The sequence below is a fragment of the Chrysemys picta genome, chromosome 2 (genome assembly GCF_011386835.1).
Source record: "Chrysemys picta bellii isolate R12L10 chromosome 2, ASM1138683v2, whole genome shotgun sequence".
In the NCBI taxonomy this organism is placed as follows: domain Eukaryota; kingdom Metazoa; phylum Chordata; order Testudines; family Emydidae; genus Chrysemys; species Chrysemys picta.
This window is the reverse complement of record NC_088792.1, coordinates 149,660,338-149,683,989: the sequence shown is the minus strand read 5'-3', so window position 1 is coordinate 149,683,989 and position 23,652 is coordinate 149,660,338. Positions and strand designations below refer to the sequence as shown.

The 23,652-nt window shown below is 50.2% G+C and overlaps 1 protein-coding gene across 2 annotated transcripts; it reads right to left on the bottom strand.

The window, feature by feature from the left end:
• ASTL (astacin like metalloendopeptidase) lies at window positions 1–23,652 on the bottom strand. Of its 2 annotated transcripts, none has more exons than XM_042859319.2 (12): window positions 23,494–23,652; window positions 18,079–18,183; window positions 17,348–17,409; window positions 13,643–13,733; window positions 12,947–13,064; window positions 11,663–11,844; window positions 10,949–11,030; window positions 10,291–10,436; window positions 2,726–9,883; window positions 1,392–1,520; window positions 458–585; window positions 1–178 (listed from the first exon to the last, which is right to left on the bottom strand). In XM_042859319.2, exons 1-12 carry the CDS (start codon window positions 23,549–23,551, stop codon window positions 68–70), a joined length of 8,370 nt encoding a protein of 2,789 aa, XP_042715253.2. In that variant the 5' UTR covers window positions 23,552–23,652; the 3' UTR covers window positions 1–67. The 2 variants fall into 2 exon arrangements, with proteins under 2 accessions (XP_042715253.2, XP_023966241.3); XM_024110473.3 differs by having other exon boundaries at window positions 2,726–9,769.

The window sequence follows — 23,652 nt, the reverse complement described above, 5'->3', positions numbered from 1 at the left end:
GAAAGACTCTGGGGCATTTTGCACTTTAAAAGGTTTATTTAGTTGGTTGCTCATTTCACTTTTCATCTCAAGCAATCAGCTTGTCACAGCCTCCCCGACACTCTGCCACACAGACAGATAGGTCATCAATGCCAACATCACTCCCTGCATCTGGGCCAACGACACCTTCCACCATCACCTGCAGGAGGAGAGAGGTCAGTAGATTGTGGCTTTGAGTTGGGCTCCAGGAGTGCTAACAGCAGGAAGTGTTGGTGTTTATGGCACATACCTAGTTCCTGCAGCCTTCTCCGCTGAGGATCTGTAGGGGACAGCAGAGGGGGCACAGCCTTTCCCCTTGAAGCTACCAGGCATCTTCCTAAAGAGCCTCCTGATCACCACATGGCTTCCTCCCTCCCCACCCAGAGATAGAAGGAAATAGAATAGCTGAGACTAAAGACCAACCCAGAGGGGCTCTCACCTGCAGCTTCTGTGACTCAGAGGCCTCCATGCCTACTTGATGCCAGTCTGTGCCTTGCTGCCCTTTGGCAGACCAAATTCTGTGCCACTCAGGGGCATCTGTCAACTTGATATAGATGTTTATTGTGCCTGGAGAGAGAATTCAAGCAACTAGTGCCAATAGGCTATAGAGGCTGATAAAGGCCAGTAACCAACCAAACATGGTCTGTGTCCCCTCCCTAAAGCCCCCTGCAGATGAGAGTTATGGGCTACTTTGGTTCATGGGAATAGTCACTTCCACCATGTTGTAGCTCAGGTATAAACTGCTAGTGTTTAGCTAGTATTAGTGGCCACCACTAGACATACCACGCACTTATGATGCTTTTGCTGTTCGGTGTGTGCATGGGATACATGGTGGCTCTCTGGATCACCTAGACCAGGGGGTTCTCAAACTTCATCACAATGTGACCTCCATCTGACAACTGAGATTACTACATGGCCCCAGGAAGGGGGACCAAAGTTGCAGTCCCAGGTGGGGGGGCCTGTAACCTCAGCCCTGCCACCCAAGGTTGAAGCTGAAGCCAAGGCAGTGGGGCTCAGGCTTCAGCCCTGGCCCCCGGCAAGTCTAATGCCAGCCCTGGTGATCCCATTAGAAAGGGAGTCACAACCCACTTTGGGGTCCTGACAGTTTGAAAGCCACTGATCTAGACACAGGCTTAGGCTCTGGGGGAGCTTTTCCAAAGGCCCAATATGGGAAGCATCTGTTACAGCTCCAGACAGAGCCATGCAGTGCTGTGCTCAGAATTCAGGGGCCTGTCCTGCCCCACCTCCTTTCCCCAGCTCAGAGCCCTCAGCCAGGATGTCATAGAGCAGGTGCTTATTAAGACTGAGCTTGCTGCCAGTAAGTCAGTCTTACATTCTCTCAAGCCTTGTCAGAGGCACAAGGCCAAGCTTACCCATGACAGAGCCCAGGGGACTGTACCAGAAGTGGATGCATCCAATCCTTTGCAGGATGGGGCTGATTAGAGAAGACTTATGTCCTGTGGTTTGTCTGGCAGAAGGGGACTTCAGGGAGATGTAACCGCCTGGTGGAAGACAAGTTGAATCAAATGTAGTAATCCTCCCCGATTGCTTGCTACCATGGTAGGAAGAAATTCCCTAAACAGGGGAGGGGCAGACAGCTCAGATGTCAGTGCATGTATACAAGATTGAACAAGGTACATGGAAGAGCTGGTAGTTCAGCCATGTATGGGGCTAAGGGTTTTGTAACCCAGAAGTGACAGTTTGCATCCTCCAAATGGCTTTAGGGTTAGGCTTTCAGGAGTCTAGTTCCTGGCTTGTGGTGGGCTGAGTATATGGATACTGTGGAAGTCCCATTCCATTTGGAGAGGTAAACACCCCTAGAGGGTATCTGTCCATGTTAGCGCTGCTTGCTCCCCAGGGACACTAAGGTTTAGCTATTAAGTGAGCTGCAAAGGAAGTTAGGGGTGGCTCATGCCTTGCATTTCTTTAGGATGCATGAAAGCCTCAGAACGTAGAGTTGGTATTCCAACTCTGTCACTGATCTTTGCCTAGGGTGACCAGATAGCAAGTGTGAAACATTGGGTGGACATGGACACAGACACACACACCCACCCACCCCCAATCTGGTCACCCTAGTTTTGCCAGAGGCCCTCTGGGAAAGTGTCAGGAGTGAGACTCCACACCCTGCTTTCTAATGTGTGGTCTTAAGACTTCTGTTCTTCAAATGGGAGTCAGAGGCTAGTTGGGTTACTTGACTCTAGGGTTTTGTTGGAGTCCCTTCTCTTCCCATTGCTCAGCTTCCATGCTCACAAAGTCACTGCTAGGACTGGGGTCAGAGAATATGCCTGAGTTGTACCAGCTACTTTGGTCCTCCCAGGCCTATAACCAAGTGCAAGGCTGGGCACTTCCAGCCCTCATACAAGAGGGGCCTTTCCCTTGCTATAGGAGGAGCTTTCCCTGCGATTAGTCAGCCAAGCAGTGTGCTAGTCAGAGGGCAGCATGCCCAGTCTGGCTCAGCTCCTTTCCTCCTGGTGAAAGGACTGCCAGTCACCAGAAGGGGAGGCTGCCATGGCTGTGGACACCAGTTTGTCCCAATGCAGACTCCCCTGGTATTGGACTCCATGACTCCGCTGATAAGGCTTCATGTCTTATGTGGTACCTGGCCTGCTCCCCACAAGGGCTGGTTAACCAGGCCACTCCTGGATCCCATGGCACAGTTACTCCCACCCCACTGCTGAGAGACCTGCCAAGAGATAGCAGAACTTACCCCTGGAGGGAGGAGAATGGGTTTCTTCAGAGAGGTTGCCACCAATTGCTGATCTAGTAGGTCTCTCCCCAGCAAGTATCCAGTCAAAGTCATCAGTATCACTCTGCTGCCAGCTACACAAGTCCTTTTCAAAGTCACAGACCTGCCAGCCAGGCTGCACTGTAGCCCTTGGAGCTGGTAGGATGTGATGGGCATGTTTACCAGAGCCAGATGGCCTCCTGGGAAGAGGAGCTGCAATAGGCTTGTCCATGGCAGGGGGTGCTGTTGCCTGCACTGCTTTGGCAGAAAGCAGGAATGGAGCCAAGCTAGTTGCCTTTTTCCTGCCCAAGAGAAGCTCTTTAGGTCTAAAGAGCCCATGCTTAGAGTCAGGAGCAGAATCAGAGGTACCGGTCTCAAGCCAAGGAACACTTTTGATCTCTTTTGCAGCTGGATATAATCCAGTGACAGAGAACATGTGAAACTCTGGCAACAGGACGTGTTGCTTTTGGAATGCCTCTAGAACCTTTGCCCTTAGTTTTTCTAGAGTGTTTGAGAGCAGGGGACTCTGCATTTGTGTGTCCCCATGGGTCAGGGTAATCACTTTGAGGTCTGGATTGCTGTCATGGGGCAGGGCTGGGCTTTCCCCTATATCTGGCAAGGACCTCTTGCCAACAAGGTGTAGGAGCTCTGGGTCCACTGTAAACAGGTCACTGGGGTGCTTTCGAAAAGCCCGTTTCAACTGAGTCACTTTTATGCCATGTGCTTCTTTTGTGCCTGGGGTTGGCATCACTCCCACTGTAGAGCTGGTGGTAGTGCTCTCTCTGTGAACCTGTGCTTGTGGGGTTGACTGTTCACCATTGGCCAGTCTGGTGGTGTTGATAGCCTGTTTCTCAGATAGACTTGAGTCCTGTTCTAGGGCAGAGATTGCATTTCCCACATCCCAGTGACCCACTGGTATTACACCTCCATCAGCAGAGAGAGTGTATTTCCTGCCTTTGTCCCCTGCTAGTGGGCTTGGGGTTTGAGTCTCAAGAGAAGAGCCAATATAGGTAGGTTCCACTTCTCTAGATGGAATTCCTCCAACAGGAGATGGAGCGCCAGACTCCATATGAGTCTTCACAGGCTCTGTGGAAGCCAGTGCCGTTTGATAGTAGGGAGGCCACAGGGAGGGACTAGTAGGAGTGGTGTCACTTCCTGCAGAAGACATGCTTCTAATAGACTGGGTATAGATTGGTTCTCCATTTTTCTTTCTATAGCCATGTGTAGCTGTGTACCCCCTCCTCTCACTTGGACTGCTAGGGGTCTCAGCAACCTTCACTGTGGTGGAATAAGATGGTCTTGTGGCTTCAGTTCCTGCAGGTGGAGTCCTTGCTGTTGGAATTGGTCCCCTGGTCTCACCTGGGAGTATGGTTTGAGTCTCTGTACCATTGCTGGGAACTTTATTCACAGCTTCTGTTGCCTCAGCCCCTGGAAAGCTAGTTCTCTCCACAGGTGTAGGAGAGCCAAGCAGTTGCACTAGTGAAACTTCTGTAATTCCCAGCTCAGTTTGGCTGGTGGTTTGACCTGCCAAAGCTTCCATACCAAGTGCTATCTTGGTAGAAGTCTCATTTTCTTCAGACAGTGTTGTTCCTATGGAGAGAGGAGAGGGTTTTCCTCTGCCTCGCTTTCTGTGGAAGACACTGACCTCCTCTAGTCTCGGTGTTGGGGTCTCAGGAGACTGTAGGGATACGGTCTTTGTAAAAAGCCCTAGTAGTTCTAAAGCTTTCATTTTGGCAGGTTGCGTCCCTTCTGTGGACATAGGTGTTTGGCCATATTCTTCCCTGTGGAGGATCATTGCAGGTGTTTCTTGGCTGCTTATAGTTTTGATTTGCAATTCAATTGGGCTGAAAGTTTGGTGGGGTGAAGCCTGCTGCAGTGAAATTCCCTCTGCAAGATCAAACCAGTGTGTCACAGCTTCTAGGGAAAGCACCCCACCCATTGAGGTTAGACTGGTATATTCTCCACCTGTTCGGGTTGTGTTAGTTGTTGGTTTGCTTGTCCCCTGTTCAGGGCGCCTGGTGGGCCAGTTCTCAGGAAGCATCTGCTCATTTACTTGTGTAGACTGCACTTGCTCAGTTTCAGTGCTTAGGGTATCTGAAGGCAGAGGATGGGTAGTAGACAGACCACCTTCCTCTCTGTAACTACTAGTTTCTTCCTTTTCCACCTCTCTTAGACCAACAGTCTTATTTTCAGGAGCCTCCGGAAGCAGCATTACCCTGGTGGGATGCACAACTTCAGTAGCAGTGTCTGCAATGGGAGTTCCCTCTTCAGTGTTAGAGAGGGTTTGGGTTCTGGTCTGAGTGGAAGTGGTTTCTGTAGCCCCTCTCCAATGTGGGCTGATGGATTGGGTCTCCTGAACAAGGGTTTCCTTGGTAGGATGCCCTCTATGTTCTGACTCCCTTGTTACAGGCCACATGCCAGCAGGAGTGATGGTGTAGGGGTGTCCTCCCTTTCTCAGTCCATGGCTGCTTGTGCCTTCTTGCACATTCATCTCAGTTGATATGCTGAGAACATGTGAGGTATCGTGGAGACTAGCACCAATGCTTGTAGTATTTGCAGTCCCAGTGCTTGGATTTGTTACTGGGGCCTTGGGTGTCTCTAGAGAGGCCATTACATATGTGGCTTTAGTTCCCTCTACAGGCATGGACACCCTACTCTGCTTTTTAGGGCTCTTATGGACTTCTTGCAGCCCCGGGACAGCTTGGGTAGTGGTTTTGGTCAGAGCCTCCAGGAATTGTCCATATGCCACTTCAGTCACTGGCAAGTTAATTTCTTTTGTTGTCAAACAAGCTTTCCTTTGGCTGAATGGGATTTTCATCCTTGCCAACTCAGTGGGGCTGATGGTTTGGGTCTCAAGGTGCCCTGTGGCAGATGTTACTTTTGAAGGTGCCAAGTGTTTCTCAACTGCTGCTGCTGGCATTCCAGTGGGAGTCAGCCTAGAAATTCCTCCTCTGCCCCCTTTTCTGGGGCTATTTGGGGCTTCTTTTGTACCCACCACCTCAATTGCATTAGTGGTTTGAGTCCCAAATGCCTCTGGAAAGGTATACAGGCCTTCTATTGTTTTAGTGTCCACAGGTACCAGTCCCTCTGTTGTAGGGGCAGCAGGCTGCTCTCTACCTTCCGTTCCTATCTCCATCCCTTGATCCTCTATTGCTTTTGCAACCAGCACCATTGTACAAGACAGTTCAGTTACTGCGGGTGCTCTCTCCTTGGCAGGAGCAAGAGCATGCCTGTACTCACTACTTTTCTTTCTATAGCTCTCAGCCTCCTGTACTCCCATTCCAACTGGGTGGCTTGTCCTGCTCCCCCAGGGCTCTTGAGGGTGGGGGATGCGACTGGCAGTTCTTGCTGAGGGAGCTCTCTCTAGAGCGGAGATACTTGGCACAGCCTCCTCTCCATGGAGGCGTGTGGCATGTGTTTCTCTGTAGCTCATAAGCTTGTTTGACTCAGGGGAGGCAGGAGTCAGTTGTGGAGGGGGCGGAGAGGTCTCCTCCCTAGCAGGATGAGCCCCTGTGGCCTGCTCTGTTCTTGGGGAAAGCATAGCAGGAACATTGGAGACAGTCTGTGCCTGGTGCAGCTGCCAGGTCTCAGGGAGAAGTGGAGATTCTTCTGTGGTCATCACCGATTCAGTAGATTTCATTCCCAGAAATGGCTGGGTTTGTTTCAAGGGGAACAGGCCTTTCCTGAGCCTACTTCCCTGAAGGAGCAGGACTTTGCTCTTGAGAGATGGCACCACTTCTAGGGACTCTATTCTTCCCACAGAAGGGAGTGTAGGGCTGGGTCTTCTTCCTTCCCTCCTGGGCTCACCTTTGAATTCTTGGGCTCCTATACCAGTTCTGCTGCTGGATACTGACAATCTCAGCTCATTTCCAGTGTTTGTGCTGATCACTTCTGCAGTCTGATAGTCTGGGCTGATTGTTGGGTTGCCAGGTTCCTCAGAGACCATGACATATGTGGGTTCAGTTGCAGCCCGTGAAAGTCTCTCTATGGAGTGAGTGGTGTGACTGACCCATCTGCTTCTCTTTCTGTGGGTGCTTATTGCTTCCTGAACACCCATTTCAGCTGAGTTGGTTGTTGAAGTCTCTGGAAGGAATGTTACTTCTGGGGTTTCACTTGGTGGAGGGGAGGTTCTCTCTACTGGAGAGCCATGTTCTTTAGCTTCCATGCCAGTGCCAGTAGTTTCCACAAGCCCAGACTCAGCTGTGGCCTCCAAAGAGGCTATTTTAGTCATATGCTCTGCATTCAATGGGCTTGTGTTTGGGAACTGAGTCCTCATTTGCTTTCTATACCCTACTTGGGCTGTGGGTTCCCAGGTGAGAATGGAATGAGTGGTTGGTGTCTCAGAAGTGCCCAGCAGTGGAGCGTTCACAGCTTCTGATGGGTTGGCCATGGGAAAGCTTGTTCCTTCTACATGGATAGAGTGAGGTGGTTGAGCTAATGACACTTCTGTAGTTTGTAGCTCAGTTGCATGGCTCTCTGACATCTCCATGGCATAAGGGTTCATGTAGGTTTCATTTTCTGCAGGCAGTGTTGATTCCAGGGGGAGAGGGAAGGTTTTTCCTTTAGCTTCCTCTGATCTCTGTGTAGGTGTCTCAGAAGCTTGAACGGAAAGAGCTTTTGTAGAACGGCACAGCTCACATGCAGCAATGGAAGCTGTAGGGCTCCCTTCCAGGGGTGTCAGGCTTTCCCCATAAGTCACACCTGCATGCATTTGTTGCTTACTTGAGCTTTTGAGTCTTAGTTCAATTGAGCTGAATGTCTGTGGTGAAGCCTGCAGCTGTGAGGGTCCCTCTGTAGGGAATGCTGCTTCGGTGGGCTTGGTCTGTAAGGAAGGCATCTCACCCACTAAGGTGAGACTGGTATTTTTTATACCAGTTTGGGCTTGGTTAGTTGTGGGTTCAGTATGGACAGGGGTCAGTTTCTCAGGAACTGTCAGCTCAGGCATTTCTATAGATGACACCAGTGCAGTCCTTGACCTTGACTGTGGAGGGATAAATGTGACTAGTCCAGCTCCTATTCTGGAACTGACTCTGTGTTCCTTTATCTCCACTTCAGGTAGGCTGGCAGATTCTGGAGACTGGATAATCTGGGGAGAATACCCCTTTTCTGTATCACTGCTAATTGGAAACAGCATTGCCTCCCTTGTTGCAGAAGAGCTAAATTGGTCTTTAGCTTCAGTCCAAGCAGGAGAGACTCCTGTAATTACCATCTCACTTGGTCTGCTGGCTTGAGCCACTGGAATTTCCAGGTCTGATGCTACCCTTGTAGGATGTTCCATGAATTTAAGTTCAGTTGCTGTGGAGGATGTTAACACAGAAGCAGGTGTATAAGTTAGTTCTTGTCTTCTGTTTGAAGGAGTGTTACTGGCTTCTTGTACCCACATCTCAGGTGAGCTTCTGGTGGACAAGGTAGCTTGGTTTCTAGCTTCACTTCTTGTGGCTTCCGCAGGTCCTGCATTGAGTGGGTTTGTTATTGGGTTTTCAGAAGCCCCCAGAGAGGGTGTTGTGTATGTGGGTCCAATTACTGTGGGTGACATTCTTCCAACAGCAAATAATGCATTAGTGTGCACCCTCTCTCTATTTCTGTGGTTGGTTTTAGTTGCTTGCATACCAAGCTCAGCTGGTTCAGAGGCTTGGGACCCCCAATCTGCTGGAAGGGTCTCTGCTTCTGTAGCATACTCAGCATCTTTCACTTCGGTCACTGGAAAGTAAGTCCCTTCTGTTAGGCTAGGAGAGCCATGTTGGTGGCTGGCTTTGATTTTTGTGGCTTCAACAAATCCCACCTCAGTTTGGGTCTCCATGGAGGTGGTAGCTTTTGTTGGAGATGCTCTATAGGAGGTTTCCATTCCTGATGGAGACAAGGCTGTACCTTTTTTATGCCTAGTTGTGGCCCCATGCACTCTTATGTCCACTGGGTAAATTGTGTGGTTCTGAACCATCTCAAAGGAGGTAGTTAATGATGTAGGTTGCATCACTTCTGTGGGCTCAGTCTCTGTAATGCCACTGGTAGGAACGGCAATGGTGCTTTGCTCATGACTCCCTAGGCTGTATGCCTGGCTGCTGACAGACTGGTTTCCCTGCTTAGTTGGGCTGCTGGTCCAGTTCTGTACAGGGGGTAGCAGAGAAGTCTGCTCTGTAGCATACTGCACAGTGAGAGTCTCCCAAGTTGGGGCAGACCTGGTCCTGGTGGGTGCCATGGTGGTTATGGATTTGGCACTCAGTCTGGCTAGGTTCGTGGTCCATTTCTCAGTGCTGGTTGGATGTGGGGTTTCTGTGGCATGTACTTGCTCAGGGGGTGCTGTATAGGTCCCTAAACTCTCTTCTGAGGGGCTGGTGATCTCTGCTGTGGCCAACTCAGTTTGACTCTCTAGAGACTGTGTTTGGTCTGAAGACAAGATCACCACTCCAACTTCAGTTGCTGGAGAGGGCCCCTTCTGTACCAGATAGGTAGAGTGATAGGCCAGCTCTGTTCCTTGAATGCTTGTAGTCTCTACTATTCCCACATCACTTGGCCTAGTGCCCCCTGTCTCCACAGGAGCTACTCTTGCAGGAGATACCAGTTCTGGGAATTCAAGTCCTGAAAGCGCATCTGTAGGAATTTTAGTAGTACCTATTCCCTCTGCTGTCTTCCCATGGTGACTTGTCACTTCTGAGAGCCAAGCAGGAGGGGCCATTACTGTAGTAAAGTCAGGCTCTTTAATGGAAGCAGTTCCCAGGACTGAAGTTTCCCCTGTAGGAACCAGAGGTTTCCCCTGAGCACCTACAGTCCCCATTTCCATGTGAGGTGGAGGGGGCTTCCCAGTAGCCTCCAGATAAGTTATGCCATGGGTAGACAGCCTTGTAGGTTCAAATATCTCTGACTCCATTATGGGGTGTTCAGCCAGTGAGACATTTAGGCCTTCACCATCCATTGCAGTTCTGCCCAGGAGCTCCTCCGTCCCTGCTGTGGGTGCACTGGTCGTTTGGCTAGAGGGCCTCTTTGCAGATTGGACTGTTTCAGGGGGTTTGGTTCCTGGAGAGGCAGCTCCTGCAGTGGGAGAGGGGGTGGATACTTTGATTTCCCCTTCTGTTGGGCAAGGTTCCAACTCATTAGAGAGGAAGTCCATTATATTCTCTTGGGTAGTACTTTCAGTTGGGCTTTCTGGAAAGAAGTTGTTTAGCAGAGATCCATTTGTGCACCTACATTGTCTCAACTGTCATGCTATGCAACATGCCAAGGATGGCTGCAGTGCACTAATGCCAAGTGCATGTTACTACTTCTATAGGATGGGCTAATGAAGCATCTGTTCTGCAGATAATTACCCACTGTAATCCAGAGTGCATCCATACACCCCATTCTGATGTGGGCCCTGATCCTGCACCACCCCTTCCCCTTCAGGCCCTACCACCTCCCCAAACCTAGCTGTTCCCACAGGGGAGAACCCACTCCCCAGATACTTACAAAAGGTTTGTGCCAAAGTGCTTAGAAGCATTACTGCCCCCACAATGCACCATGGCCCTCCACCAGGGGAGCCCTTTAGGCACAGAAGGCACCCAGCTCCTCCCTACCTGATTCCGTCAGAGTTGGAGAACATTTGTAGAGTTTGTTGACTCTGGCAATGTCCGAACTGCTCAGATTCCACCTCTGGCCAAGAGCAACATAAGGATTGGAGAGTGGTATGATGGTGGGCAAGCCAGTCATACTAAAGGCATACCTAGAATTAAGACATGAGGAATAATTTGTCAGCGATCTTCCAAGCAGCGTGTCCTACATTGAGTGTAGTGGTGAAAAGGTAGCTTCAGAATACCAGGCAAGGTAACTGGAGAGGCTGTTAGAAGCTTCCTTATTCTCCTTCTGTTCCTGAAGGAGACACTATTCCTGGCTCTGATAGAGAGGCGGCTCCCTCCCAAGCACCACCCATTCATGACACTAATGTGACATGCCATTGCAGCTGAGAGAACATGATTTTTATATGCTTTGATAGCAGTGAAATAGTTAGCACTGTTATAGTCATTGGGAATCTGAGTCAACACCTTGGATGAATGGGGCAGTTTGCCCCTCAACTATTTTGGGCTCTCTGCAGACTCAGGCAGGCACCACCACATTGGTTTACACTCCTTCCACATTTAAGAGTGGTTTCTACTTGCATCCTTAAAAGCTAACTGAGAACAGAAGTTCTGGAGAACAAGCTGGCAGCCTCAGGAGCTGTGTGTGCATGTGGCTTACCTGCCATAGTGCATGACTGAGGAATAGTCATAGTTCACCAACATGTTGCTGTTCCAGGATTTCATGAAGTTAATTTCAAAACCTGTAAGGCAAGAGAAGTGTAACAGATCTACTCCAACAGCCTAGTCTCCTAGCCTCATGGAAAATGGACTGGGACTTGCAGTACCCTCTGCACAGCAGCAGCACTTGGAAGGGCATCAGTTTTGCCTTGTACAATTGCAGCTCTTCTGGTCCCTCATGGCACAAGAGACCAGTGGGATAGAGTTAAATTGGCATGACTTTTTTTTTTACTTTGATTGCTTGGTATCTAGATAGTCCCTCCTGGTCTGTTAGACTGGGGCAATGCTTATTCTAAGTGGCTTTGGTTCTTAATGAAAGGCTCTAAAGTCCAACATCTCCTATTGATGTGTTTCCAGGTTTTGGAATCTGTTCTGCACATGTACTCCCACCCAAAGGAAACTGGAGTTTCTTTCTACATGCAATACCACCATCCTACACTGGAGATCCCAGGTGTCCAGCAGTGGGCACGTGGGCTGTGTTAGCAGTGGGGATAGAAGGAGACTCCCTCCGTTTTCCCCAAAGGAATACATTTGATCAGCTATGGAGGTACAGAGTGGAAACAAGCTACTTCCAACTTCTGCAATATCTTTCTCCAAGCCACTGGTTGCTTTCAGGAGAGCTCATCTGGAATGGACAGCAGAGGGGAGGACTTACCAGTCAAGATTTCGTTCCAGGAGATGCTAATGTACTTGTCCCGGTCAGCCCTGGAGTGCTCATGCCAGAAACCCACCACATGCATGAGTTCGTGCAGAGTCACCCCTTTCCCCCTTCTGAGGCAAGCAGGTGCTAGGGAGACTACCTGCATCCCACCAGTGCGTCCAACGCTGGAGAAGCACCTAGTGTGAACCAGAGACAGATGTTCAGGGAAGGGGGGGTACACTGCCAAGCAGAGCAGCCCCTGCAACATGACTAAGGCAGGAAAGCTGGAGGCTGCAGAACTTAGTCCATCCATGCAGCTTCCACTCATCAGGAACTGCCCTGATTTGGTTATACCAGTGTAAATCCCACCAAGGGCAGGATCTGAACTTCAGACAGGTCCTGTTTGAGCGCTAGTAGCATCTATACAAGCCAGAAGGGGCAGTGTCAAGCTAGAGACTGTCCTGGCATTGGAGAAGTTGCCCCATCTGACAGCTTTGCCATTCAGCTCAGGAAGAGTTCTGCTGACCCAGCTCAGGGAACAGAGTCACCTCCACCCCATCCATGGTACCTCTTGCTCGGTCACATGGCTGGCAAGCTCTTTGCCCAAGAGCTTGGGAGCTAGGAGGGGGAGGGGTTACATGAGCAGAAAGACAGCTGAGGGCTCCTGTGCCGGGGAGAAGAGATTAGACTTGAGTTCCTAGGACTGCAGGGATCACCTTGGCACTGGAAGATCCACCTACAGAGGGGTGGTGGTGCTGCTCAGGCACTTCAGTTGTGCTTTCAGTGCCAAGCTCCCCAGTTCAGTCCCTGCTGAATTTGAATACTTCCAGCATGTTGGATGGGCTGCTCTCGCCTGAGAGAAGTGGGATGTTACACTGGCTAGGAGCATCATGGCCCCCTCCAGTGTCTTGTCCAGAGGCTAAGAGGCTACAACTTCTCCTACAGCTCAAGTAGGAGGAACCCATGTTTTGGTGCTAAAGGGCCCAGATGATGTTCTTGCTGCTGGCTAGCAGGGGGTTGTAAGACAGCACCAGTGAGTCTCTGCTAGCTCTCTCTCCAGCAGAGAGTTCTGTGCTGCTCCCCAGCTTCTCCTAAGAAGCTGGGGCTTGCTTCAGGAATTTTACTGGAGGGGAATCAAACTTCAGATGAGGGGTTGATTGATACCAGCCAAAGAAGAGTTTGCTTAGGCAGCATGGGACAACCACAAGGTAAAGCCTGGATGCATGAGCAGGAAGCAAGTGAGGTTTTACTGCACTACCTTGGAGGCAGTTAACTTAACTGCTCAGGCTCAATACTAACCCAGACATCGGCATGATAGAGATGAAATCTCTCTGGTACGAGTATGGAACAAACTTGATGCATGTGAACCTTGCGAAGTCTGCAAATGCTTCCTTGATGATCTTCACACTAGGCTTGTCTGGGGAGAACAGAGGTGCTTCAGTGTAATGTCACCTAGATGACTCACCTGCATCACTACAGCCCATCTGAGCCATGGAGCTCTAACCCTATCAGATTTCCCTCTAGTAGCTGGAGCTACTGTAATCAGGTGACAAGGGCAATGTAATGCCATATAAACAGACAAGTGGCTCAATACCAGGTGGCCATTTCCAGCATCCAGCTTTGTGGCTAGTGGAACACTCAGGGTTCCAGGAGGGACAGAAGCTCTCCGGAACTGGTGACAAGCCAGCTCCAAACTAGTGTAGGAAGTCTGATAAGTTAGTGATTAGTCCCTAGTGAAACTCCTTCCATAGAGGACAAGGCAGCAGCAAGTCTGTGTTCCTACAGCTGGATGGGAGAGAAACCCCAGCCAGATAGGCAAGGGGGTTACTTTGTTCTGGGCTTTCAGGATTGTAGTGCCAAAGGCCAACTGTTACTGGTTATAGGCACCTTTCTGCTCCCCAGGGATTCTCCTGTTGGTCTCTAGCTAGTGCTGGTCACCCCAAACCTGGAACCAGCACTCCAGGAAAGGGCGCTTGAGCACTAGACACCACCTACCATATTTGTAGGAGATGATGTAGGGAATTTGGACAGTTCCTCTTCTCTTAGGCCATTTTGGGCTTGCAGATGAAAACACTCTGAAAGGACTCTGGAGCAGGAGGAAGAGAAACAAGCTGGTTTGGTGGGCAGGTGTCCCTAGGATTGGACTCTCCAAACAGTAGTCCCACCAAGACTATAGGAACCTGCCGAGTTTGAGTGTGCCCCTACTATGTTCCTCCCTGAACACCCATTACCAGCCAGTCAAGATGAGTCAGTGGCTGCCACTTAATACAATTTAACTGTACTAGCTGCTGCAAGCTGCACATACTGTACTGGGAACAGAGGGAAAGGACACTGAGTGAACCACAAAGAGAAGCAATCTCATGTCCTCTACAGTGAGAGGCCACCCCCCCCCATTGCTGCTGTGTTTGCATTGTGAAATGGTTATTGTGTTTTAGTCCCATTGCAACACACACACACACACACACACACACACCCTTTTATCAGGTCCTTGGAGCTGAACACTGCTTCAGCCAGAATCTGATGTGAGATATTCTCAAGCTGAGCAGAGGGCTTGCTAGAAGTATTGGCAAGCCCTGAAGTCACAGAAATGCAGGGTTGGAAAGGACCTCAATAGGTCATCCCAGTCCAGTCCCCTGCACTCAAGTACTATCTAGACCACCCATGACAGGTTTTAGCTTAATTGGTTCTTAAGAAGCCTCCAATGACAGATCACACAATCTCCCTAGGTAAATACTGGAACAAAACTAACTATCCTGACAGTTAGGAAGTTTGTCCTCAATATCTAACCTAAGTCTCCCTCACTACAGTTTAAGCCCCTTGTCATGTCCCCAGTGTTAGGGGGGACACCATATCTCCCTCAGTCTTCTCTAGAACACATAAGCCCATGTGTTCTAGACCTTTAATATCATGTGTTGTACTCCTGGGGACTTCCTCCAATTTGTCCACATCTTTCCTAGAATGCAGTGCCCAGCACTGAACACAATACTGCATCTGAGGCCTTATCAGTAGGGCCCTATCAAATTCATGGCCATGAAACACATGTCAGACTGAAATCCAGTCTCCCCGCTGTGAAAAATTGGTTCTGTGTGCTTTTAGCCACTACTATACAGATTTCACAGGGGAGGCCAGCAGTGTTTTTTTCAAATTCAGGGTCCTGACCCAGAAGAGTTGCAGGGGGTTGCAAGGTTATTTTAGAGGGGTCATGGTATTGCCACCCTTACTTCTGTGCTGCCTTCAGAGCTGGGCAGCCAGAAAGCAGTGGCTGTTGGCCAGGTGTCCAGCTCTGAAGGCAGCGCCCCTCCAGCAGCAGCAGCACTGAAGTAAGGGTGGCAATACCATACTGTACCAGCCTTAATTCTCCACGGATGCTGGCAGCAGCTCTCCTTCAGAGCTGGGCTCCCAGCCAGCAGCAGACAGCTCTCCAGCTCTAAAGGCAGGGCCGCAGCAGTGCAGAAGTAGGAGGTTGTGGTACTGCAGTGTGCCTCCTCCTCCCCCCCCCCCCCCCCCAACCTTGTGACCACCTCACAACTCTTTTGTTCAGGATCCCTACAATTACAACACTGAATTTTCAGATTTAAATCTTTAAAATCCTATGACTGAAATTGACCAAAAGTGGAAAGCTACTTCTCATGTCTTGCTTACAACAATCCTGCCAATACATCCCAGAATGATGCATTTTGCAACAATATTACAACAAGCCACCAAACCTCGATGACTCATTAAGTTTGAGATCCACTACAACTCCCAGAGCCTTTTCTGCTGTACTTCTTCCTAGGCAAATCACATCCCATTTTGTATTTGGGGCAACTCATTCCTTCTTAATGTCATATCACATTTGTCCTTGTTGCCTTTCATCCATTTCTTTCAGACGGTTTCTCCAGTATGTCAAGATCATTTCAAATTCTAATCCTGTCCTCCAAAGTGCTTGCAACCCCCTCTTGGTGTGGTATCCAGCACAAATTTTAAGTGTACTCTATGGCATTATCCAAACCATTTATGAAAATATTGATTAGAATTAAACCCAGGACAGATCCCTTCAGAATGCCACTCAATATACCCTTCCAGCTTGACTCTGAAGCATTGAGGACACTTTACCAATCAGTTGTGCACCTGCCTAATGGTAGGTTCATCTAGGCCATGTTGCTTTAGTTTATGGGAAGGCCATGTGAGACCATATCCCATTACTGCTTCATCCCTATTCACAAGGCTTCTTACCCTGTCAAACCAACTTCAAATCCTCCTTTGACAGGGATTTGTTCTTAACAAATCCATGCTGACTGATCACTATTTTCTTCTAGGTGCTTGCAAACTGGTTATTTGTGCCATTATCTTTCTGGGTACCAAAGTTAAACTGACTGGTCTACAATCCCCTGGGTTGTCCTTATTCCTCTTTTATAGATAGGGGGAAATTATTGTGCCCTTTAGTCCTCTGGGATCTCTACATTCTCAAAGATAATTGTTAATGACTCAGATCTCTCCAGCCAGTTCTTTAAGTATTCTAGGATGCAAGACAGCCAACTTGTTTTGGGGTTGGTCTTTATGTCCAGGAGCACACTGCACCGATGCAGCTGTGCCACTTTATTGAAGATGCTACTACACTGACAGGAGAGCAGCTCCCATAGGGATATCCCTGTCTCCAGGGGGGATTGGGTTGGTGGATTTCACACCCCTGAATGCCATAGTTATAGGGATTTAGGTCTGTAATGTAGACCTGGCCTAAGTATTCTTAACTTGTTTTTCCCCTATGTTAGGCTCAGATCCTACCCCATTTACACTGATGTTCACCATGTTAATAATCCAATTACTGCTAATTTTTTGTGTGAAAAGGCGTTTAACACTTTGGCCATTGCAGCATTTTCTGTTATTGTCCCCTTACCACCTCATCCTTGGTCTCCCTCTTGCTTCTAATGTATTTGTAAAGTGTTCTTGTTACCCTTATGCCCCTGGTTAGTTTAGTCTTGTTTATTGCCTTGGTCTTCCCAATTTCATCCCTATATGCTTGTGGTTTTTTATATTCCTCCTTCATAATTTGATATAATTTCATGTCAATTTATCTTCTACCAGGACCACAGCAGGGCTCAGAGGACCCTGTTGGTCCCCATGCCCAGACTTTTGGAAGCCAACCCCCCCACAGCAGGAAAATGAACAGTCACCCCCCTGCACAGCAGAGCCATCCACATCTTCAGGAGTCCTTCACCCCACAATTTGTAACACCAGCATCAGTACTGCTTCTCTTACATGCTCTGAGCAGTGAAGATTGTGAATACTGACATCTAAGTCATCACACAATAGCTGATTTAGCACTCAACAAATGGGGCTGTTCAGGCCCTCTGCAAACAATAGGTAAGGGGGTGAAACATCTCTGCATTGGTGGAACTGGTTTTCCATTGAGTTTGTTCTCTGCCACCACCGCAGCTAGTGAGATTTTAGAAGGAAAGCCAAGACAAAGCTAGTTGAGAGGACTGTCTGTTCTCCTGCTGACTACTTCTCTGTGCTTCCCTTCTCCCCAGGGCAGGGCGTGCATCTTGCTTGAATGCTGCAGTAGCAAATGCACGGACCTACAGTCGGGAACACCAGTAGGGCTCCCAATTCTTGACTCAGTTCTGCCAGCAGCACCCTGCTCAGGGTTAGAGACCTGACAACAGCAGATATGGCCTCAATGACCCTGCCTTGTTATTCACCCCCTGGAGGGGAACTCACCACCTTGACGATGTCTCCCTCCAGCAGGAAGCTGCTCGCTGGTGCTTCTGGAGGAATGAGCTCTGGAAGTAGGAGAATCCCCGTCATTTGAATCACCCCTTGCCTCAGAGGGAAGGTACATCACCAGGTGAGCAGCCAGCCCAGAGTCAGAACATTTCCTGCATCCTGATGACAGGAAGCTCCACCCAGCCCGTTTGTTAGGAGTCAGCATGGGCCTGCTTCTTGGCAGTGTCCACTGCCTAGGCTTTGTTATTACCACTCACCCTCCCCTCCTCCCCCATCCAACACACTCTTCCCCTTGCCCCCACAGGGGGGGATTGGGTCCGATGTTCTTTTGGCCACTGTTCTCCTGGCTTGCGTTATCACAGGCATCCCATTTCCCACTCCCAGGGGAGTTAGAGACAGGTGTGGACAGCAGAGCACCAGCAAGAGCTGCTAGACCTCCGCCGGAGATGGGCTGAGCAGGGTGGTTCTCAGGTTTCCCAGACTTGGGGGCACTGCACCACACCAAGACACTGCTGGAGACTTGCTGGGATAAGCCACCCTCAGCAGAGGCAGGGAGCCTGCCCACATGTACACAGCATACACTGGCTGGTAGGAAGATGGCATTCCTGGTCATACAGACATGGACACCCGGGCAGAACCGGTCCCAGCAAGTGAGAGCTTCCAGCATTCAGATTTCAGAGGGATCCACAGACACAAATGCCTCAAAGCACAAGGGGATTTCCCACCTTGGTTAATGTTGAGGATCTCATCACCCGCAGGTGGATTCCCAGCTGCATGTTGTTGAGGATTTTGGAGCTGGAGGGAGTTGCCAAGGCCTCCTGTAGGGAGAGCTAGAAGGGGGGAGATTAAATAAGTTATTGGAGATTTCACTCCCACCCCCTCTTGGGGTAGGTCAGGGACAGGCATCGAGATGGTTTCACGTCCATTCCACCCCAAGCAGCATCTAACCCACTCATCCCCACTCCAGCTGCAGTTTTGGGAGTGACTTGGGATTGTGGGTGCCTGATTTGAGGGGGTGGCTATTCAGAGTGCTGATCACCCACCCACTCAGAGTCAGGCCTGGTTCAGGGCACTAGCACAGTCTCAAATTGGGTCCTTGGAGATGGGGGTAGCACCAGCTGCACCAAGGACAAACCAGACTAAAATACAGCTCCCTCTCCCACAGCAATATTGGCTTTGCAGGGCCCACAGGAGCCAGGAAAGGAAACAGATACGGCTCTGGGCAGTAGAGGCCGGATCTGGCAGGTGCATGCTGTTCTCACAGCTTGTCACTTTTACCAAGCTGGCCTTTAGCCACTGCCAAGTCCTTTTGAAAAGTCTGGGATGTTGACTGTCCCGGACAGATGCTCCAGAACCCACATTCAGTGAATAGCACTCAGCCACTATGGAAGTATTGCAGCCACCCTGGTTAGTTGCCGTTTAGTGAGGATTCATTTGCACCACATCCACTCAGCAGGGAGCAGGTAGCTATCACGAGGGCCCAGGAGATTCAGAAACATCAAGCTGAGTCAGGAGAGAAGACAGTTCAAAGTTTCAAGAATTAAGCTATCCAGCTACTTTTAGAGAGAGAGCTTTGTAAAGGTAGCTAAGCTTAGGCCTCACCATCTTTGATCCACTCAGATCCCTGACAATCTGAGGGAAATCCCCAAGAATTGTGGGGCATTTTATACCAAGAAGAGTCAAAGCTCCTTCCTCATTATGTTCAGTCACTTCCTAAAGCCCCTCTAGGATCTGCCATTGCCCCAAGCGCTAGGCATTTTCAGCCTCATTAAGGAGATGGAGGCACAGCAAGGTTAAGCAGCATGACCAAGGTCATCAGCAAGTTACTAACATCAGCAAGAGGCAAGTTGGCAGCTAGTCAAGGGACAGATGTTTAGGCCCTGATCCACAAGGCTACTTGGAAGCAACAGAGGGTCCTGTGGCACCTTTAAGACTACCAGAAGTATTGGGAGCATAAGCTTTCGTGGGTAAGAACCTCACTTCTTCAGATGCAAGAAGTGAGGTTCTTACCCACGAAAGCTTATGCTCCCAATACTTCTGGTAGTCTTAAAGGTGCCACAGGACCCTCTGTTGCTTTTTACAGATTCAGACTAACCCGGCTACCCCTCTGATACTTAAGGCTACTTGGGCATCTCAATGCCCAGCCTTAGGTACTGCTACAATCCACAAAACACCTGCCAAACCCTGCAAGTGCCTCAGCTCCCTCGGCACTGACGTTTCTGCCTCAGGGCACATCACGCACAGCTGCCTCTCGTCCCTCTAGGCATGCGGGCACCTAAACCTTAGAGCGATTCACAAGCCAGGGGAAGACCGGTGTCATGTGCAGGGCATGCTCAGAGGCTGCTTGCTGGATCCAGCCCCATTCAAATTCTGGCCAATGGAGGAGGAAAATGGAGACTCTTGTTGAAATCCTACATGAGCAGTGGGTGAACCCCCTTTTCAGGGAGGCTAGCCCCCCCCACCCCTTCCACCTGAGGCCCAACCCCACCAAGCACCCCCAGAGCCAGACTCAGCTGCCTCCCCACCCCCAGGCCAAGCTGCTGGTTAGGGTGCCCACTTAGGAGACCCCAGGCCCAGTCTCCTGCTCTCTCATTTCCCAGAATGGGCATCCCACAACTTAGTGGGGAGGGTGCTCTCCTGTTCCACCATCAGGCAAAAGGGGAACTGAACCTGGGTCTCCTGCATGCCAAGAGAAGGCTCTAGCCCCTGGCTAAGAGTTGGGTAGATGGGGCACACCACACCTCTCATGCTGTGTGGGGACCAAGGCAGGGGCCTAAACCACCTGCCCATGTTCATGGCTCATGCAGAACCATGCACCACTGTAATCAGCATCTCATTGGCTAGCTTAGGCAGGGCCTATCTAGTGGGCTGGCCTTCGTGGAGCCCCTTCTTAGGCACCTCTCCCCAGAGATTGCCCAGGGAGCTTGGGCATCTCACTTGGCTTTGGGGGATCTGTGTTGTTCCTTGATTTCTTAAGTGCTCTTTAACCCACAGGCCCAATAGGGAGAGGTCTCTTTAAGAGCTCTATTGTGGGGGATAGGAATGAGTTGGGACCAGTTCATTGTTGCTAGGCAGAGGCACAGTGAACTCACCACACTCTGAAGTTTCCGGAACTGGGTATAGTAGTTTTGGGTACACCAGTAGGTTCGCTGTTGCTGGGGTCAGCCGCCATGAGGGCGAGCAGTCAGGGCAGCTGCTTTGCCAACAGTCATGTGCCCAGCCTAGGCTGGGAGAAGCTGAGCCCAGCACCAGGACACAGGCTGTTGTCCCAAACTCTGAAGTGCTTTGCAGCAGGCTAGTGATATGGTTAGCTCTCCACCAGGGAAGCCCTAGCAGTGTTCATTACAGAAAGCTTTCCCTCCCCATTTCCCCTCATTTATTTTAATTGTACAAGTTAAGGATTGATTTTAGCCAAACCGTTTTAGTTAAATGGTCTCAACAAGTACAATTCACCAGCTTGCCTCTTATTTAAATGCGACAGTGGGGAAAGGGTCATTTATTTTGACATTAAAAAAACTTGCATGCAATATTATCTACATGATTAACTCAGTGGCTGTTAATTGGTTAGCAGCTGACTAGCTCAATGGGGTGATTTCAGAGGAGTCTGCATAGCTTCCAGCTGAAAATTTCTACAAGAAAATGGAGGGCAGATGTTGCTTTTGACTCAGCAGAATCTATACATTTAGTGATCAAAGACTAACAGACTCAGGTGAACTCAACCTAAGCTTTTGGTAATGGAGTTTCTTCTTACTGAGTTTGTGGGGACTGACCAGTTATACATAAAAAACAAGTTCATCTAAAGAGAAGATAAAGTATGTTGCTTATAAAGTAGCCATGTTAATTGTTTATCATTTTATAAAGTTGGTACTTAAGTTAATTGGGGGGGAGGGTAGGAAGTTTGACCCTGTGCAATTCTTGCAGAAAATCCTTAGAATGAATTCTGGGTCTCCAGGTGCTTTTCCATGGAAGTTGGGCTTTTAAGCAGAAGGACAATGAAGTGAATGCTAGGCTGCCCACAGGTTACACTGTGACACTCAGCATTGCAGTACCCAAGTCCCACCATGGATCCCACCCTTATAAAAATCTTCGAGAACAAAGCCCTGATGTTTAAAGTGGTACAGCTATTGCTCTCTGGCTAGTATTCCTCAGAGCTCCCATTTGGAGCAGGGCAGATGGACCCCCTTGAACAGAGATATCACCTGTTGAGAGCTAGAAGTGCCATAGCTCTAGTTAGACAACAGCTTCCTGGCTCAAGAAGCTAGGTGGTTTCCTTTAACCAAGCCCTAGCAAAACCAATAGAGCCAAGCTTGCAAAAATAGGAGGGGATGAGATCACTAAGGAGACTAAAGCTTCCACTATAGTATTAATAGAAGATCAATCTTATCAGCTACCCAATGGGATCCTTTTCCAAGGAAGCCACCCTGACATCTTACTCTTTATGCAAAGCCAAGAGTAAAGTTAGAGACCATCCTTAATTAAAGCCACAGACCCAGACATACAGCCCTAAACTCTCTGGAACTGCACTGTAGAGCCCAGCAGCTTCTCTAATTAAGCTTCCCCATCAGCCTAAGTGGGCAGGTGGATAGGGTTACCATATTTCAGCAAGCAAAAAAGAGGATGGGAGGAGCCCCGCCCTAGCCCCGCCCCTGCCCCTCCCACTTCCCACCCCCCAGAACCCCCAACCCTCCCCCCGTTCCTTGTCCCCTGACTGCCCCCTCCTGGGACCCCTGCCCCTAACTGCCCCCCAGGACTCCACTCCCTATCTAAGCCTCCCTGCCTCTTGTCCCCTGACTGCCCCAACCCTTATCCACACCCCCACTCCCAGACAGACCCCTGGGACTCCCATGCCCCATCCAACCACTCCCCAGCCCCTGACAGCCCCCCCCAGAACTCCCAACCCATCTAAACCCCTCTGCTCCCTGTCCCCTGACTGCTCTGATCCCTCTCCGCACTCCTGCCCCCTGACAGCCCCCCCCCAGAACTCCCAACCCATCTAAACCCCTCTGCTCCCTGTCCCCTGACTGCTCCGATCCCTCTCCCCACTCCTGCCCCCTGACAGCTCCCCCCCAGAACTCCCAACCCATCTAAACCCCTCTGCTCCCTGTCCCCTGACTGCTCCGATCCCTCTCCCCACTCCTGCCCCCTGACAGCTCCCCCCCAGAACTCCCAGCCCCCCACCCCCCCGCTCCTTGTCCCCTGACTGCCCCCTCCTGGGACCCCTGCTCCTAACTGCCCTCCAGAACCCCACCCCCTACCTGTACCCTGACTGCCCAAAACTTTCTCCACTCCCCCCAAAAAGCCCCCCCCCCCCCGTTTCTTGACTGCCCCCTCCAGAACCTCCCTGCCCCTTCTCCTGCCCCCTGGCCCCCTTACCCTGCTGCTCAGAACAGGGTGTTGGGCTCTGTGCGAGCCGAGCCGGACACGTAGCTGCGCTCCCCAGCACAACAAAACCCGGTCCCTGGCCCGGCACAGTGCTGCTGGACCGGGCTGCAGGGGAGAGCTGCCGGCTCAGAATGCAGGGCAGATCCAGCTCCTCTACAGCTGCTCCGGAGTCCAGCCCGGGACTTTCCTGCAGCCCTCCCAGCTGCTCGCTCTGCCGGGGGAGGGGGGAAATCCTGGACATTTTGAGTGCTTTACAAATTCCCCCCGGACGCTATTTTTAGAACAAAAAGGAGGACATGTCCGGGTAAATCCGGACAAATGGTAACCCTACAGGTGGACAACTCTACTCCCATAGCAGGGGAGTGACTTCATTAGCAGAAAGCCACTCTAGAGCCTATTTTTGAAGTAGCCCCAGCACCAACATGGGAGTTCTCAGTGGACATTTACTCTGAGCCACAGAAACACCAGCACATTTCCAAGCCATTCAGCAAACTCCAGCATGAGGCATGCTCCACCCCCACTCCTTGCTAGTCCATTACTCATTTACAGAGGCAGAAAGCACTGAGGTTCCAAACATTACATTATGTATGGAAGTTACATGTTTACAGCTCAGGGGCTGCTTAAGCAGAGCCTTAAACACATTCTGGGGCTTTCCCATGTCCCCTAGAACTACCCTCAAAGGAGCAAGAGCAGAAGCTGTTAATGGGGACACAGGAAAAAGCCAACAGCTTTATGGAAGAGGCAGAATTTCCCCTTACCTTCTGCTACCCAGATAAGGCCTATGAATATAGGCCAAATGCCAAAACACAACACCATGGCAAAGGAGGAAATCCAAAAGACCAGCAGCCACTGTGCCACACCACACACTTCAACACATGCCTACTAGCACACAGCCTATTCAGAGCACTACTCCCCTG